The 17,767-nt window shown below is 38.8% G+C and overlaps 1 protein-coding gene across 5 annotated transcripts in view; it reads right to left on the bottom strand.

Moving 5' to 3' along the window:
• The window catches only part of DGUOK (deoxyguanosine kinase), a 35,923-nt gene that overhangs the window by 4,336 nt on the left and 13,820 nt on the right, over positions 1-17,767 (bottom strand). For 4 of the 5 annotated variants that reach the window (XR_003431179.1, XM_027099153.1, XM_027099154.1 and 1 more), the window contains exons 3-4: positions 6,388-6,575; positions 2,740-2,887 (exon numbers count right to left, since the gene is read on the bottom strand). Coding sequence is in view for 4 of the 5 variants with exons in the window: in XM_027099153.1 (XP_026954954.1) it covers positions 2,740-2,887; positions 6,388-6,575 (336 nt within the window). In the remaining variant the exon portion in view is untranslated. The remainder of the gene's footprint in view (positions 1-2,739; positions 2,888-6,387; positions 6,576-17,767) is intronic. The other variant, XM_027099157.1, reaches the window with a different exon arrangement.

Here is a 17,767-nt window from a genome sequence, read left to right as displayed (position 1 = left end):
TTTTATAAAAGCTATAATTATTCATTCATTGCTGGCAGGCAAACATTGATGCTAAAGTCTCGCCTGCTAAACTGGGCTATCATTTCCCTTTGCACTGTTAATTTGCTTAATAGAGCAAACTTTTCTTCCCTCCAGAAGCCTAGGTAAACTTCTATTTTGAGCATTTGGCATAAGTGTTGCTTTACTGATATGGTTACAACAAGTTCTTTAAAAAAAAAAAAACCTGTGCAGACAGTGCTTTAGTCTGGTCCCTCTTTACCTCAGTCCTCATGGGGAGGACATACTGAATGTGAATAGGAAAGACAGTGCAGCTGGAAATGGCAGCTGCCCCTTCATTCCCCTGCCCGCTGCATCCTCACCGCCGGAAGAGCTGCTGTTCAGACTGCTTGAAGTCAGAGACAGCAACTGGACAGTGACTGCTAGTGGGTCTGGCCGCTGTGCTTCTCAAGCCCAGCATCCAGGTGCCACTTGTTCCCAGGCCTTTGCAGCACGCTGTGTCCAGACTGCAAACACGGCCTGGCTCTTGGAGGCACACTGGCCAGCTGCACTCTCTCTTCCCGATTCCATGGGGCACTGAGGCCCAGCCATTTCTCTTCTGATTTTTTACTGTTGGCTCGCTTGCTTTTTACAATTTAGGGGAGAGTAGGTGGGAAGGAGCAAAAGGCCCTACTTGAGCCCATCCCTCGAGCTCTAAACGTAGCATCTGCCAGGGGATTGAGCACTTGCACAGCTTTCTACACAGAGATGTTTTCACTTCTGTTCTGCTCTCTCTTAGATATAGTTCCCTTTGGGTCTCACAGAAGAGGTCAGTGGTGACTTCAGGGGAAGGATATCGACATTCCTGGTTCCTGGCTCTAATGCCATCAAAATAGCACCAAAATCCCCATTCAATATCAAAATGAATAAGCTATTTTTTTCTACCATCAAGTTGCAGTAATCCTTCAACCCTTATTCTACCCCAGCTGAAATACCCCAATTTGTCTCTCCAAAAAGATGCATCAGCCACACCATAAAAATAACAGTCACCACCACCACTGTCATCATCATTGTCTCTTCTCACAAAGTCATTCCAAGTACACAAAGAAGTGAGGAAGACGTTCTTCCTTCCCTTGCTGGGTCCCAGTGTCCCAGCAGGTTAGGTTAGGTTAGGTTAGGAACCAGGAAAAGGCTAGGTCAGTACTTTCAATTCTTCTCTTAATGCTTAGCCCCTCAATCTACTTCTGCTTTCAACTATCCATCCCATGAACTCCTACTGGAAACCTGTCACCTCTTCAAAATCCAACCACAATCTTCACTCAGTTCAAGTCCACAATGCTCTTACTCATCCATGAGCCCTCCTGGGAGCCAGGATTTTCCTCTCACCCTGAACCCTACACTCAGCTACTTCAAACCATCCTTTTGGCAGGGGTCTCCTTTTCCCCTAATCACTGACACCAATCCCTGCCCCTACAGTACAGTCACCCTCATGATTGGCCTCTTCTATTCCTGCTCCCAGGCAATGAAGACTACTGTGCAAGAAGTCATAAATACGCAAGGCAGCTACTTTCAGCTTCATTATTTTCACAGAAGGTTCTCAGCCCTCTGGCTTCACTGCATCTCTAGCTAAGTTTCACTTTAAACCTGAGACTCTATTTACTTCCGTGTAATCTCTTTATTTCCTCCTATGATCTAGCTTCTGCCTCACAATCTTCAGAAGCTCCTGACACAAAGAGCCCCAATACCTGGTCCCTGTCACACCCAAGGCATTCAAACTGGTCAGGCCCTTCCATCCGGTCCTCTCGTCTCTGGCTCCTGTGAGCCTGTGCAACTGGGGCTCTCCCACCCATTTTCTGATCAGTCAATCTGCTCTCAGCCTTCCCCCTTCCACAAGACTCAGTCCTGTCTCTAAAAGCACGGCCTCTAGCCTGAAGGGAGCTTTCCCTCCTAAGATAATGTGGTATATCTGGCATTTGACTGTATGTCAGATATTTGTCTAAAAAGGTGAGAACAACACATCCCTCAAAAAATAACCCCTGCCTTGACTCCCACTCCAGAAGAGCCCTTAGAAATCACTAGCCTGAGACACTGGATTTGACAGACAAGGACTCCTCTGGGGAAAGGTTTCCAGGGCCTGCGCACGGTCACTGCCTGTTGGCAGAGCTAAGGACCACTGCTGTCTCCAGAGACTCCAGTGCTGCTGCCATAACATCACCCTACTGTGTGCTGGGCTGGCTCCACGGTCCAAGTCAGAGGGTCATGGGATGCAACTTCCACAGTCCATCTTGCCTTACCAGTGGCACCCTTAAGGTTCAAAAGGAGACTATAAATTAGGATGGTATCAGGATGAGGTGAGGAAACACTTTTCCTCCTCCTGACATGCTATTCAGGAAACCACCAAGACCATCACAGACTCTGATGACCCAGTTAGAGGGAAGGAAAAGCTGAGGCAACTGGCTACAAGGTTAGCTGATCAGAGGGTCGAACCTGCAGACCCTGGTGATAAACATAAAGCCCAATTTTCTCTGTGTGGTTGCTACAGCAAGAAGGACACTTTCTACACACAGGCATTGGCTTTAGCACTCTGCTTCAGAAAGCCTGTGGGTGCTCACGCTAGGATGGGAGGGTACTCATCCATTGCTCTCCGTGCTCCAGGTAATACCCACAATCGACCTTCTCCAACTGGAAAATCAGGGGCTCAGAGAACATCACCTCTTAAGTTTCATATGGCCCTAAAGTCTAAGGCTTTAAATTCTGTGTTACCTGGGGAGCAGCCTGGAGGTAGATGAAGCCATGTAATCTGAGCCGGCTGGCAAACTCCTGCAGGAGAAAATAATGCCAGTCCTGATAGATATGCCATTCGATGTCACTGAGGGAACCATTTTCAAAAAGAGTCTTTGCAAAGATATACCTGATTGGAAATGTAAGTAGGATGGGGAGAGGGGAGGAGAATGGGAAAGGGAATGAAAGGCCAAAGAAAGAGAGAAGCAAAAAAAAAAAAAATCAATAACCAACTTGTTCCATGTCTGTCCAAACCACTTAATCTTTCTAGCTCCTCGTCAATCCTTTTTTTTCTTTTTCTTTTTTAACTGAAGTATAGTTGACACTTAACCTTTCTAGTTCCTCTCCCATCTTTAAGAAATCTGAATTCTTCACCTATGTCTCTCCCTCCTTGCTCAACACTAAGATGAGAATAGAATTTAGACTTCAGAGGCCAAAATCACAGCTCTCTGGATGGATTAATCCACTGGAAGAAAAGGAACACTGAAAGAGAATATCATTGGTCACTAACAATTTTCCCTGCTGGAAACCAGTCAAAACATATAGCAAATGGTGCATGTAAACTCAAACTTGCATGTAAGCTCAAACTTTTAAGATTTCCTTATTATTACTGCAAGTAAACCCCCAAACAAAAAGCCAATCTAGTATAAAGCACCCACCACTTTTAATTTAAGGACTCAAGCCTTCTGAGTCTCCAGGCTACTGAGCCAACTTTTTGCCTACTTGAGAAGTAGAGCAGGAACTGTATTTAAACGGTGTCACCTATGGAGCAGTAAATGCACTTCCTACTAACTGCAGTATTACCAAGAAAGCAGACTCTCCTCCAAAGCAAGCACATATAAGCTCTTGCTTCCTCCGCTTCTGAGCTTCTAATCCAGATACAAGAAAGCTAAATCTAAAAACCAAACTAGTTTTGCCCCTTGCTTACTTCCATAACTAAAGGAGGATCTGGTGAATAGGAAATAAGAGTTAACTAGAAACCATCATGTCAGGAGGGTCAGTTCTGCTTTCAAACCTCAGGCATCTTGATACAAAACACAATTTACATCCTGAACAATGAACTCCAGTTTCTAAGGCAACGCTCAGCAACTGGCTACTTCTGGGAAAATGAAATTCAGAATCCTTATCTATGAATGGCTCAGGGAAGTATACACCGCAAGGCTGCGAGTGTTGCAATAAGAGAATGGCTTGCAGAGTCACACTCCTGAGTCTGGCCTGGCTTCAAAATTCACTAGCTGTGTCACCAGGGGCAAGACATCAAACTCTCAGCCTGCTTCTTCCTCTGTACAAAGATAACAGTTGAACGTAACTCACAGAGTTGTGAGGACTGTATGTAATACTTACAAGGTGCTTACAAGAGTGACTGGCACATAGTACTCAAGACACCTTAGCTGTCACTGTAACTACTTCATCATTAGGCTATGAAGGCACTAATTTGGGAGCTCCAGAAGTCAACTCTTCCAGTCTGGAATGGCTTAGCTAAAGCCTAGCTGAAGGCAACAAAGAAAAGAGGCGAATTTCTAATTCAGTATCTGAAAAATGTTTTCAGCTTCTTCACAGGTAACATGGAAATTAAGATCTTATAAAGAGAAAGTAAATATCTGTTAATAAGTCCTATAAAAGGGCCCTCGCCTTTTTTGAAGATGAGCACTTCTTTATTTCTCCAGAGCTGGTGGTGAAGGGGCAAGAGGGCATAGAAGGCCGTGGTGCTGACTGCTGAGGGGAGGGAACCCTGCAGCCCGAATGCAGGGGCTGCAGGGAAGAACCAGCTTAAGGACCTAGGCATAAAGGTCCCTGCTCTAAAACCACATGCTATTATTTTCTTTCAACTCAAACAGAAAAGATTTAGATTTCTCCCTCCCTGTCATCCACTCTCCCAAACAAGCCATGTTCCTCCTTTGGAACACATATAACACACATAAGCACACGTGCAGTCTCAAAGTTCCCTGTTAGACTAAGGTCACCGTGAAGGCAAGGACTGGGTCTGCTCTGCTTACTGCTGCTGTCCAGTGCCTAAACATAGGCGGCATTGAACAAATCTGTGCTGAGCAAATGAATAAATGGATAAATGTTTAAAGGAGTGGAAGTCCCAAGGTTTTGTACCTTCTAAACAAAGTATTCTATTTCTAAGGGGTCTCTCACATGTCTATCTCACTAAAGGGCTGGAAATCAAAAGACTGATGGTAGGGACTTCCCTGGCAGTCCAGTGGTTAAGACTCAGAGCTTCCACTGCAGGGGACATGATCCCTGGTCAGGGAATTAAGATCCCACATGCTGCACAGCGAGGCCAAAAAAAAAAAAAGATGGTGAATGTTTCCAAGCAGGTAGTAATATGTAATGCATCTTCCTAATTCAAGAGGCATGGCTTGGGAGAGGGGAAAGGAAAATAGGTAGTAGGATATCCAACAGTTGAAAAAGAACTAAAATCTATAGCCCAACCATTTATAATTCACATATTTCACTTTTATAAAGAGTAGGCTCTCTCTTGGGGTCCACAGAGAAGGAATGCCTAGTCTATAGGGTTTGTTTTACGTATCTTGAATGATTTTTATGTCTAAAAAAAAAAAATCACAATACATTTACAAATGTATTCTTATTTTTTTCCCTCCAGGAGGCTTTATGGGAGCACTAAGGAGCAGAGCTAGTTTTTCTAATTTGGAATTAAATGGGTAACCAATCTAGTGTTTTCAGAAGTGAGTGGACAATAAAAATGCAACATTTTCCATTTTGATAACTCAAGGGGCTTAAGATAGACCATCATGCCACCATTTCACACTGACAGAGGTCATTCATAACCTTCAGATAAAAAACCCTCAGTGATGTCCAGATTAAGGCACCCTCACTTCATCTTCAAATGGCTTATACACAAGTCACAGACTGGTTTTGTGGCAGAACCAGGAATTCCAGAGCATAGATGGACTAGCTCCTCTAGAACAGACGGGCTGAATTCCCAAGCTATCTGCGAGCTTTCATTAAAAGTGACTCCTCATCTCACTCCCTCAGGTGGTCAGGATGATGCTCTTCGTCTGACCTGTAAGAGATTGGATGTCTCTTACAGATTCTGGCCAACAATAAGCCCTGCCACACAACAAAGGGTCAAAAAAGGTTAAATCCAAGATAGAAGCCAATTTTACAAGTCTGCTATTTCTACTCAGAAATCCTTTCTTGAAGAATTTAAAAAAAGGATAAATTTATTTCTCCTATCATTTTAGGAACACATTTTAATTCCGACTGCTTTTTTCTCCCAGGTGATAACCAACCACTGATTCATTTGGTTTCCTAGAACATATGCTGCTACTTAAGTGTCTATTCTGTGCCTTTTAGCATGTAATGGTTATACTAGGTAGCTACCCGCCTGCTTCTATGCTAGAAAAGAATAAAGAAACATAATCAGTGCCAATGTGAGAAATTAAATGCATTCAGATTATGAAAAACACAGTCTCCTTTCTTGACATATATGGTAACTGTGAAATTATAAGTCTGAACAAATCTGTATAGTGTTGTCTTTAAAAAGACAATTTTTTCAAGTATCATTTTCAATGACAAGAGCAGTGCAGAGTCTGAGCAAGAGGAGAAGACATGCAGCGCTAAGCACAGAGCTTGTGACTGCTGGAGGGCTCAGGGTCTTACCTGTCGCTGTATACAGACCTCTCAAAGATCTGTACTGCCTGCTTGGCCTCTAAGAGTTTCTCAGGGAAGGGCTCCAACTGTACTTTCAGGCGGCTCATAAAAGAAAATGTCTGGAATGTGTAGCACCATCGTGCTGGCTCCTGGTACATCATATCCAGCAAGTTTCCAAGACTGGGGGCAGTGCAGGCCTAGAGGTAAATTATGAAAGAGGAGAATTTCCTAGAAGGCATATTTACTTCACAGTGTTTACCGCCCTTCTACCCATCCGCCCACAAGTGTAATAATCAATGAGAGATGCAATTATAAAAGTTTCCTTCCACTAAAAAGATATAATCACATCCCTCAGCTTAGTCAAAGCTACATAATCAAGGAAGAGATTTTCCTACCTTACTAGACAAGAATCTGACAGAGGGAGATGACATGCCACCTTCAGCATACCAAAGAACAGCAGAGGAAGAACCACCCATAGAATTAGCACATTCGCTGATTGGTGGGTTTGTGGAGCATGTTGGAGGAGGACTTAACAATCAACAACCATCTGAAACTCTACTTGGAATCAGATGTTTCCACCGTAACACTATGTTGCTTCTCTTTTGAGCTTCCATTTGTGGCTATTTCTTTCTAAAACTTCAACCCAGACAAGAAAGTAACTGATTATTTGAAAATCCAACCAACCAAACCGAGTTCTCTCTCTCTTATAGCAAGGCTACAGTTTGTTAAACAAACAAATGAACAAACAAAAACAAACAAATCCCTCCTCCTCGATTCTAGACACTTTATGAAAGGCATGTGAAGACCCACTTACTCAGCAGGTGCAGGTGGGAACGTGTCTAAGATACTCAGGAACCCCGGATTCTTTCCTGGGCTCTGCCACTGACTCAACCCAAAAGTGAGTTTTGCGAAAAGCACTCTGATCTGCGTTCATTCAGTCACCATGAACTGAAGGCCTGTGTGGATAAGATGCTACGTGAGCTAGGTGCTGTAAGGGGTACAGAAACAAAACTAAGATTTATCTCAATGTTCACTGTGCTATGTTATCTCATTTAATCTTCAAAACAGCATCATGAGGTAGGTACTACTGTTATGCCCATTTTCTTGAGGAGAACATCCACTCAGAAAGGTTAAGGAACTTACTTGTCCAAAGTTTCATGGTAAGTGTTGAATGGGGACTCAAACCTGGCTTCCTCTAACTTCTTCATTCTAATATTTCTCCATATAAAGGCAAGCAAGACATGGTTCCCAAACTCAAGTAGCTCATAATGCATATGGAAAGGGGGTGACAAAGATATGGAGAGCTAGACTATAAAGCAGAACATACAACAAAGGGGTGATCACGGTATGGTGGAGGGAATCTGAGAAAGTTTCTGGAAAAACGTGGCATTAAGCTGGGAAGTAAATGATACATAGAATCTCCACAGATGGAAATGGGGATTAAGAAGAAAGTATTTCAGGTAGAGACAAAAATACACGGGGTGGGGGGAAAGGTTAGACAACCACAAGTGGTCCAGTTTGGCTAAATATCACCCCTGGATTCCAAAGAGGGGTCCTATGCTTTGGAAGCCTTCAGCAGAGTATGTGTGTAGAGCAGAGTGGATCACAAAACAACTTCCCTGCTTTCAATTCTGCAACCCACAAACACAAACCAGCCTCACAAATGGCCCCTGGCCGAGAGCTGGAGGTTGAAGCAGGAGGACAAATTTGAATCTACTCGAGTCTCCGGTGGTGTCACTAGAGACTGGAGGCAGCCCATGGTTACAGCACAGCTCTGAGACTGCAGGGAAGCCTGCTGAGTGGAGTAGGGCACTGCGATGGCAGATGCACTAGGTTGACTGGGCGGGGATTCTACCAGCAGGCTTTGGGTTACCAAAGGGAGCCTGTTCCAGAATAAAAAACTGTACAGAGGCCTACACAATTTCTAAAGAACCTATTTCAGCTACAGAACGTATGCAAATATCCCTTCAAACATATACACAATAGAGGACAATCACTGGATATAAAAATATCCAGCAATTCAAAAGGAGTGGACCCATCCGTGTGTTCAGGACAAGCAGCCTCTCAGGAGACAGAGCTATTGCCACAAACAGGAGAAAACAAAAAAATCTCAATGGGACTTGAGACTGCCACGTTGATGAGAACAGGCTATCATAAAAGAGGAACAACTGACTTTCCTGGCAGTCCAGTGGTTAAGACTCTGCACTTCCACTGCAGGGGGCATGGGTTTGATCCCTGGTCGGGGAACTAAGATCCCACATGCAGCGTGGTGTGGTCAGAAAACAAACAAAACGGAGCAATATGAAAAGAACATTCTTAGAGGAGAAAAGCGCAATTGCCAAAACAAAACTCCCAATGAAGATAGTAACCAGCAGACGGTAAACTGCAGTAAACCTAACTAGTGAATATCATACAGAATATCAACTCAAGAAATTTCCCCTAAACTAAGAGAAAAAAAGCAGAAAATTATGAAAGAAATAAAAAGAAATACAGTTTAGGAGATCCAATATACATTGTTATACAGTGGTAGGGTATTTTTTGTTTTTTCTTTCTTTTCTCTGGAAAGATACATCAAGATGTAATGTCACTTGTGTCCTACCTGACAGCAGTGAATACAATTTTGTATCAAACAACTTTTCAAACAAAGGCTAAAATGATGTGCAACTTCACAGTACCCATATCTCAGACAAAGCTACCTAACCAAAGCAAACGATTTTCCTTCTCATGAGATAAAATTCCAATATAGAATGGTGAAATGCCACGCCCAATAAAAAAAGAGATCAGCAGAGGAAGACCACTACTCATAAGGTCTCCTTCTCATCAAATTTCACCATCACTGAGAATCACTGTCTAGTAGAAACATGACATATCTCTAGGTATTTTAGAACAGAAAGGAAGTTTAAAACCATGCTACAACTAGGAGCTATAGTCAGGGGGAACTGATCAGATGAAAAAGAAGCCAAAAATCAAAGAAAAAAATTGAAGAAAATCTCTGAAGATGTGAGACTTTCCACCAGAGAAACTCACTAAGTACCAGAAAGGATTTAATATAGATTTACATACACAGCTTTCACACACACACACACCCAGACCTAACCTAGCAAGATGTCAACAATTCATGAAAGCAAAACAAAACAAAAACTTAAGGAGGGGGAAAACATTAATTACTTATTAAAAAAAAAAGATCAGAGCCATATAACACTTCCCTACAACAGAAACTAAAGACATTTTAAGACAAGAAATCACTCAGAAATTATACCAACCACATTCTGAAAAAAAAATGCTCTAAAATATATTTCAACCAATTGGAAAATGAATCAAAATAAAGAATTAAGAAATGGGAAGAAGTAATAAGAAGACAGTGGTCAGTGAATGACCAGTAGAACAGTTAAGTATAAAGTAATTATTATGAATGTGGTGAAGAAGTTTACTGCCAATTTCTATAGTTAAAAGAGAAATTTCAGGGAATTTCCTGGTGGTCCAGTGGACTTGGTAGGACTTGGTACTTTCACTGCTGGTATCCAGGTTCAATCCCTGGTCAGGAAACTAAGATCCCACAAGCCTTGTGGCATGGCCAGAAAAAAAAAAAAAAGAGAGAGAGAGAGAGAGAGAAATGTCACTACGTAAAAACATTCTGGATCTATAAAGCTATAGATTTCTATACCTGGGGGATGGAGTCTGGAGAAGAAAGTAATAAAAAAAAGTAGTAAAATTTATTTTTTTCTTTCATAGAGACCCCATTAACATTGATAAATAGGTTTAAACATTTATATATATATATATTTTATTGAAGTATAGTTGTTTTACAATGTTATATTAGTTTCAGGTGTACAGCATAATGATTCTGTATTTTTGCAATTTATACTCCATTATAGTTTATTACAAGATAATGGCTATAATTCTCTGTGCTGTACAGTATACCCTTGTTGCCTCATCTATTTTATACATGGTAGTTTATACCTGTTAATCCTACATCCCTAATTTGTTCCTCCCCCTTCCCTCTCTCCTTTGGTAACCACAAGTTTGTTTTCTATATCTGTGAGTCTTAAACATGTATATTTTTAATTTAAACGTTTCCACTAGTAGAGTAAAAATAGTAAAATTTCCATACGAATGAAGGGGAGATAAATGAAAGAAATATTCAAATACAGCAAAAAGGAAAAAAAGGAGATGAAAGCACAAAATAAGGTGGCAGGAATAAATTAAACATAATCATGATAAAAGAGAAAAATTCCCAGGAAAGGCAAACCCTAAGATTGGGTAAAAGCTAAAAATCCTGTTCATAAGTGAAACGCCTAAAACAAGATGACATACATTAGCTGAAAGTAGAGGGGCAGCAAAATCCACCAGGTAGATGCAAATAAAACGAATGCAGATGTGGCAAAGCTGTATTAAGAAAAAAAAAGCACTGGGACTTCCCTGGTGGTCCAGTGGTTAAGACGCCACGTTCCCAATGCAGGGGGCCCGGGTTCGATCCCTGGTCATGGAACTAGATACCGCATGCCACCAATAAGAGCCCACATGCCAAATAAATTAATTTAATTAATTTTTTTAAAAAGCATTAAATTCTACAAGACTAGTAAAGCAATAAAGACGCCACAAAAAAGTCATGAACCTTTTTACATGGAATAATAAAGCACTGAAATACAAAAATATAAAGTCAATTAAAACTACAAGGAGAAATAGACAAAACACAATAAAAGAACAAAACTTTAGTACACTTCTCTCAGAATTTAATAAAAACAGTAGACTCTCAGAATAAGAATTTGGAGGATAAGACTCTTAATCATTATTTTTTCCCACATATCTGAAACTGGGATACATCTTATAATGCTTACTAAACGTAATAGACATTTTAATTATTCCTTAGAAGTGTCACTAAATTGATAATGTCTTATAATCAATGACATCTTGGAATTTATAAAATATGTCACATCAAACTACATATACCTTACAGATAATACATATTCTTCTTAAAAGTCCATGGCACACTTATCAAAATTGATCATAGATAGTCAATGAAGAAAATCTCAGTAAGTTTCCTCAGTGAGAAACTGGATAAGCCACATTGATCATAACAAAATAAACTCAGAATTAACAAAATAATAAACATACAAAATCTACTCAGAATATGCAAAACACTAAAAATAAATCTTAGGCAAAAAATAAATTAAAACTACAATTACAAACTCTTCAGAAATTTCAGTTAAATTCTCATATGTCAAAATCTAGAAGACAGGGCCAAAGCTTATCCCATGAAAAAAATTTCCTGTTGCAAATGCTTTTATTATTAAGGCAGAAAAAAGGGAAAAATACACAAATTAATCATTCACACTAAAGAGCTTTAAAAATGCAAAGAAATTCTGAGAAATAAATAAATTTAAAAGCAAAAATTAATGAATTAGAATGCAAGCCCCAATAGAATTAAAAATTAAAATCCATTAATTGGGTCTTTTAAAAAAGGACAAATAAATAGACAATCATCTATCAAACCTATTCCTCCCAAAATATTCACACAGATAAGCAACATCAAACAAAAGATACAAAAACTCTTGATACAGAAGAATTTAAAGTATAAAAGAATACATGTAATAATTTTACATTATTAAATTTGAAAATCTCAATAAAAGGGCAATTTTCTAGAAAACAAAATTATCAAAACTGATTAAAAACCCTGAATAATAACTGAGGAAGAAACAGTTGTCTAATAACTATTCCCCCCAAACAGCACTGAATCCATGTAATTTTAAAACTGATTTCTGTCATACCTTCAAGGAATAGATAATTTCTATGCTAAAAATAATACAAAGCTTCCAATTCACTTTCATAACCCTGATGGTAAAACCTGTCAAAAACTGTACACATAAATATAATACCAATTAAATTTATTAATACACACAAAATTCCAAACATATTAGCAAATTAATGCAACAGTACACCATGACCAAAAGGGTTTATTCTAGGAATGTGAGGATGACATCATTACCCAATCTATGACTAAAACTAAAAGGAAGAAAGAAAAATCCCACGGTTAACTCACTAGATGCTAAAAAAGGCTTTTGATGAAAACTCAACATCTGTTACTGATAAAAACAGTTAATATCCTAGTAATAGAAGTACCTCCTCCACATGGTCTATTGAAATGAATGACAAGCACAGATCTTAACAATGATACATTAGAGGTACTTTCGCTAAACACAGAAAACATAAAAGTGACTACCATCACTGCTATTATTCAATATTGTTCTGGAACTTCTATCCAACAAAAGAAAACAGAAATGAGGTTTGGATATTGGAAAACTCTTACAACTGATTAGAATTTAGAGAAAACTATTATTTTCTAAAATCTCAAGCAAATAAAGCAAAAAAAAAATTAATGTGAGAATTAAGTCACACAAGACATACAACAATCAACTGCTTTTCTTTCAAATAGCAATAACCAGTTTGAAACAGATGAAGGGAAAACAGATCCCAGTCACAATAACAACAAAATATATAATCACTCAGGAATAAACTAAACAAGACTATTACTGGGGATTCAGATAAAAACTTGGGGAAAATCAGACTCCTGTAGATTTTAAAGTCACACAAAGAATAAAACCTTAAAAGCAAGAGAAAAAAAACCAAGTGCCTGTTTCTATAATCTTGGCTTGTAAGAGGTCTTTTTAAACTTTCACGTCAAAGGCAGTAACTAAGAAGAAAACAATAGACTTGACCACATAAAAACTTAAAAGCATTATATTGCAGAATACATCATACAGAAAAGGAAAGAAAAGATGACAAACTGGTGAGAGTATCGACAATATATGACAGAGTTAAGATATATTTTTTAACATCTTTATTGGAGGATAATTGCTTTACAATGGTGTGTTAGTTTCTGCTTTATAACAAAGTTATACATATACGTATATCCCCATAACTCTTCCCTCTTGAGTCTCCCTCCCTCCCTCCCACTCTCCCTATCCCACCCCTCTAGGTGGTCACAAAGCACAGAGCTGATCTCCCTGTGTTATGCGGCTGCTTCCCACTAGCTAGCTATTTTACATTTGGTAATGTATATATGTCCATGACACTCTCTCACTTTGTCACAGCTTACTCTTCCCCCTCCCCATATCCTCAAGTCCATTCTCTAGTAGGTCTGCGTCTTTATTCCCGTCTTGCTCCTAGGTTCTTCACGACCTTTTTTTTTTTTTAGATTCCATATATATGTGTTAGCATACGGTATTTGTTTTTCTGTTTCTGACCTACTTCACTCTGTATGACAGACTCTAGGTCCATCCACCTCACTACAAATAACTCAATTTCATTTCTTTTTATGGCTGAGTAAAAACTGTATATGTATATATGTGCCACATCTTCTTTATCCATTCATCTGTTGATGGACACTTAGGTTGCTTCCATGTCCTGGCTATTGTAAATAAAGCTGCAATGAACATTGTGGTACATGACTCTTTTTGAATTATGGTTTTCTCAGGGTATATGCCCAGTAGCGGGATTGCTGGGTCGTATGGTAGTTCTATTTTTAGTTTTTTAAGGAACCTCCATACTGTTCTCCATAGTGGCTGTATCAATTTACATTCCCACCAACAGTGCAAGAGGGTTCCCCTTTCTCTACACCCTCTCCAGCATTTATTGTTTGTAGATTTTTTGATGATACCCATTCTGACCAGGTGAGATGATATCTCATTGTAGTCTTGATTTGCATTTCTCTAATGATTAATGATGTTGAGCATTCTTTCATGTGTTTGTTGGCAATCTGTATATCTTCTTTGGAGAAATGTCTATTTAGGTCTTCTGCCCATTTTTGGATTGGGTTGTTTTTTATTTTGATATTGAGCTGCACGAGCTGCTTGTAAATTTTGGAGATTAATCCTTTGTCAGTTGCTTTATTTGCAAATATTTTCTCCCATTCTGAGGGTTGTCTTTTGGTCTTGTTTATGGTTTCCTTTGCTGTGCAAAAGCTTTGAAGTTTCATTAGGTCCCATTTGTTTATTTTTGTTTTTATTTCTATTTCTCTAGGAGGTGGGTCAAAAAGGATCTTGCTGTGATTTATGTCATAGTGTTCTGCCTATGTTTTCCTCTAAGAGTTTGATAGTTTCTGGCCTTACATTTAGGTCTTTAATACATTTGGAGTTTATTTTTATGTATAGTGTTAGGGAGTGTTCTAATTTCATACATTTACATGTACCTGTCCAATTTTCCCAGCACCACTTACTGAAGAGGCTGTCTTTTCTCCATTGTATATTCTTGCCTCCTTTATCAAAAATAAGGTGACCATATGTGCATGGGTTAATCTCTGGGCTTTCTATCCTGTTCCATTGATCTATATTTGTTTTTGTGCCAGTACCATACTGTCTTGATTACTGTAGCTCTGTAGTATAGTCTGAAGTCAGGGAGCCTGATTCCTCCAGGCCCGCTTTTATTTCTCAAGATTGCTTTGGCTATTCGGGGTCTTTTGTGTTTCCATACAAATTGTGAAATTTTTTGTTCTAGTTCTGTGAAAAATGCCATTGGTAGTTTGATAGGGATTCCATTGAATCTGTAGATTGCTTTGGGTAGTAGAGTCATTTTCACAATGTTGATTCTTCCAATCCAAGAACACGGTATATCTCTCCATCTATTTGTATCATCTTTAATTTCTTTCATCAGTGTCTTATAATTTTCTGCATATAGGTCTTTTGTCTCCTTAGGTAAGTTTATTCCTAGATATTTTATTCTTTTTGTTGCAATGGTAAGTGGAAGTGCTTTCTTTCACTTTCAGATTTTTCATCATTGGTGTATAGGAACGCAAGAGATTTCTGTGCATTAATTTTGTATCCTGCTACTTTACCAAATTCATTGATTAGCTCTAGTAGTTTTCTGGTAGCATCTTTAGGATTCTCTATGTATAGTATCATGTCTCCTGCAAACAATGACAGCTTTACTTCTTCTTTTCCCATTTGGATTCCTTTTATTTCTTTTTCTTCCCTGATTGCTGTGGCTAATACTTCCAAAACTATGTTGAATAAGAGTGGTGAGAGTCGGCAACCTTGTCTTGTTCCTGATCTTAGTGGAAATGCTTTCAGTTTTTCACCACTGAGGATGAGGTTGGCTGTGGGTTTGTCATATATGGCCTTTATTATGTTGAGGAAAGTTCCCTCTATGCCTACTTTCTGCAGGGTTTTTATCATGAATGGGTGTTGAATTTTGTCAAAAGCTTTCTCTGCATCTATTGAGATGATCATATGGTTTTTCTCCTTCAATTTGTTAATATGGTGTATCACGTAGATTGATTTGCATATATTGAAGAATCCTTGCATTCCCGGGATAAACCCCACTTGATCACGGTGTATGATCTTTTTAATGTGCTGTTGGATTCTGTTTGCTAGTATTTTGTTGAGGATTTTTGCATCTATGTTCATCAGTGATATTGGCCTGTAGTTTTCTTTCTTTGTGACATCCTTGTCTGGTTTTGGTATCAGGGTGATGGTGGCCTTGTAGAATGAGTTTGGGAGTGTTCCTCCCTCTGCTATATTTTGGAAGAGTTTGAGAAGGATAGGTGTTAGCTCTTCTCTAAATGTTTGATAGAATTCGCCTGTGAAGCCATCTGGTCCTGGGTTTTTGTTTGTTGGAAGATTTTTAATCAGTTTTAATTTCAGTGCTTGTGATTGGTCTGTTCATATTTTCTATTTCTTCCTGGTTCAGTCTCAGCAGGTTGTGCATTTCTAAGAATTTGTCCATTTCTTCCAGGTTGTCCATTTTATTGGCATAGAGTTGCTTGTAGTAATCTCTCATGATCCTTTTGTATTTCTGCAGTGTCAGTTGTTACTTTTCCTTTTTCATTTCTAATTCTATTGATTTGAGTCTTCTCCCTTTTTTTCTTGATGAGTCTGGCTAATGGTTTATCAATTTTGTTTATCTTCTCAAAGAACCAGCTTTTAGTTTGATTGATCTTTGCTATCGTTTCCTTCATTTCTTTTTCATTTATTTCTCATCTGATCTTTATGATTCCTTTCCTTCTGCTAACTTTGGGGTTTTTTTGTTCTTCTTTCTCTAATTGCTTCAGGTGTAAGGTTAGGTTGTTTATTTGAGATGTTTCTTGTTTCTTAGGGTAGGATTGTATTGCTATAAACTTCCCTCTTAGAACTGCTTTTGCTGCATCCCATAGGTTTTGGGTCGTTGTGTTTTTGTTGTTTTCTGTTTCTACGTATTTTTTAATTTCCTCTTTGATTTCTTCAGTGATCTCTTGGTTATTAAGTAGTGTATTGTTTAGCCCCCATGTGTTTTTTTTTTTTCGGTACGCGGGCCTCTCACTGTTGTGGCCTCTCCCGTTGCAGAGCACAGGCTCCAGATGCGCAGGCTCAGCAGCCATGGCTCACGGGCCCAACTGCTCCACGGCACGTGGGATCCTCCCGGACTGGGGCAAGAACCCATGTCCCCTGCATCGCCAGGCAGACTCTCAACCACTGCGCCACCAGGGAAGCCCGTGTTTGTATTTTTTATAGATTTTTTCCTGTAATTGATGTCTATGATATTTAACATACGAGTTTTTATGAAGCCATTACAAAAACCTGCAGATCTCAATAGAGAAAAAAAAAAAAAAAGCAAGAGGTTTGAATAGGCATTTCACTAAAGAATACTAATAAATGGCCAATAAACATTAAAAAGTTCAATTCACTGGTAATCAAAGAAATGTAAAATAAAATAACACACCATTCATTTTCTTGCCTCTCAAATCAGAAAGGATGAAAAGAAAATAACACCCAGTGTTGCTGAAAATATGAGAAAAATAGTACAACTTTTCTGAAGGAAAATTTTATAAAATATAACAAAAGTCTCAACAAAACATGTTGTTTTTCGACATCAAATTCCAGTTCTAGATTACCCTCAAAATTAGCTATTAAAAAGAAAAAAGATATAGCGACAAAAATATTCATCATTGTGACATTGTTTATAATAGGGAGAAATTAGAAAACTAAGTATTCAAAATAAAAGACTGAATAACTAAATGATAGTACACCATATTATGCAGTATACAGCAACCATTAAAGTGACATTACCTTGTAAAGGTAAAAGGAAGAAGACCTTGGATATCAAGTGACACGCAAGTGACAATCACAATTTTTGTTTTAAAAGAGGAAATGTATATATGTTCTATACATTTATATAAGTGTATATAAATATATACATTTTCTCCTTTGTAGATAGAAATCTAAAAGGACAAAAATGTTAACTGTTTTACCACTGGATAATGGGATTATGGGAGTAACAGTTATCTAAGTTTTGACAAAATTTAGTGGTTTAAACAAAAAACATTCATTAAATCCATTTCTGTTGGAAAGGAATTTGGGACACAGCTTAGCTGGGTGGTTCTGCCTCAAGGTTTTCCATGAGATTTCAGTCACGACAT

The sequence above is a fragment of the Aethalodelphis obliquidens genome, unplaced genomic scaffold, assembly GCF_003676395.1.
Source record: "Aethalodelphis obliquidens isolate GAN/ISIS:26980383/991018 unplaced genomic scaffold, ASM367639v1 scaffold128, whole genome shotgun sequence".
In the NCBI taxonomy this organism is placed as follows: domain Eukaryota; kingdom Metazoa; phylum Chordata; class Mammalia; order Artiodactyla; family Delphinidae; genus Aethalodelphis; species Aethalodelphis obliquidens.
This window is presented reverse-complemented; position numbering and strand designations above follow the sequence as displayed.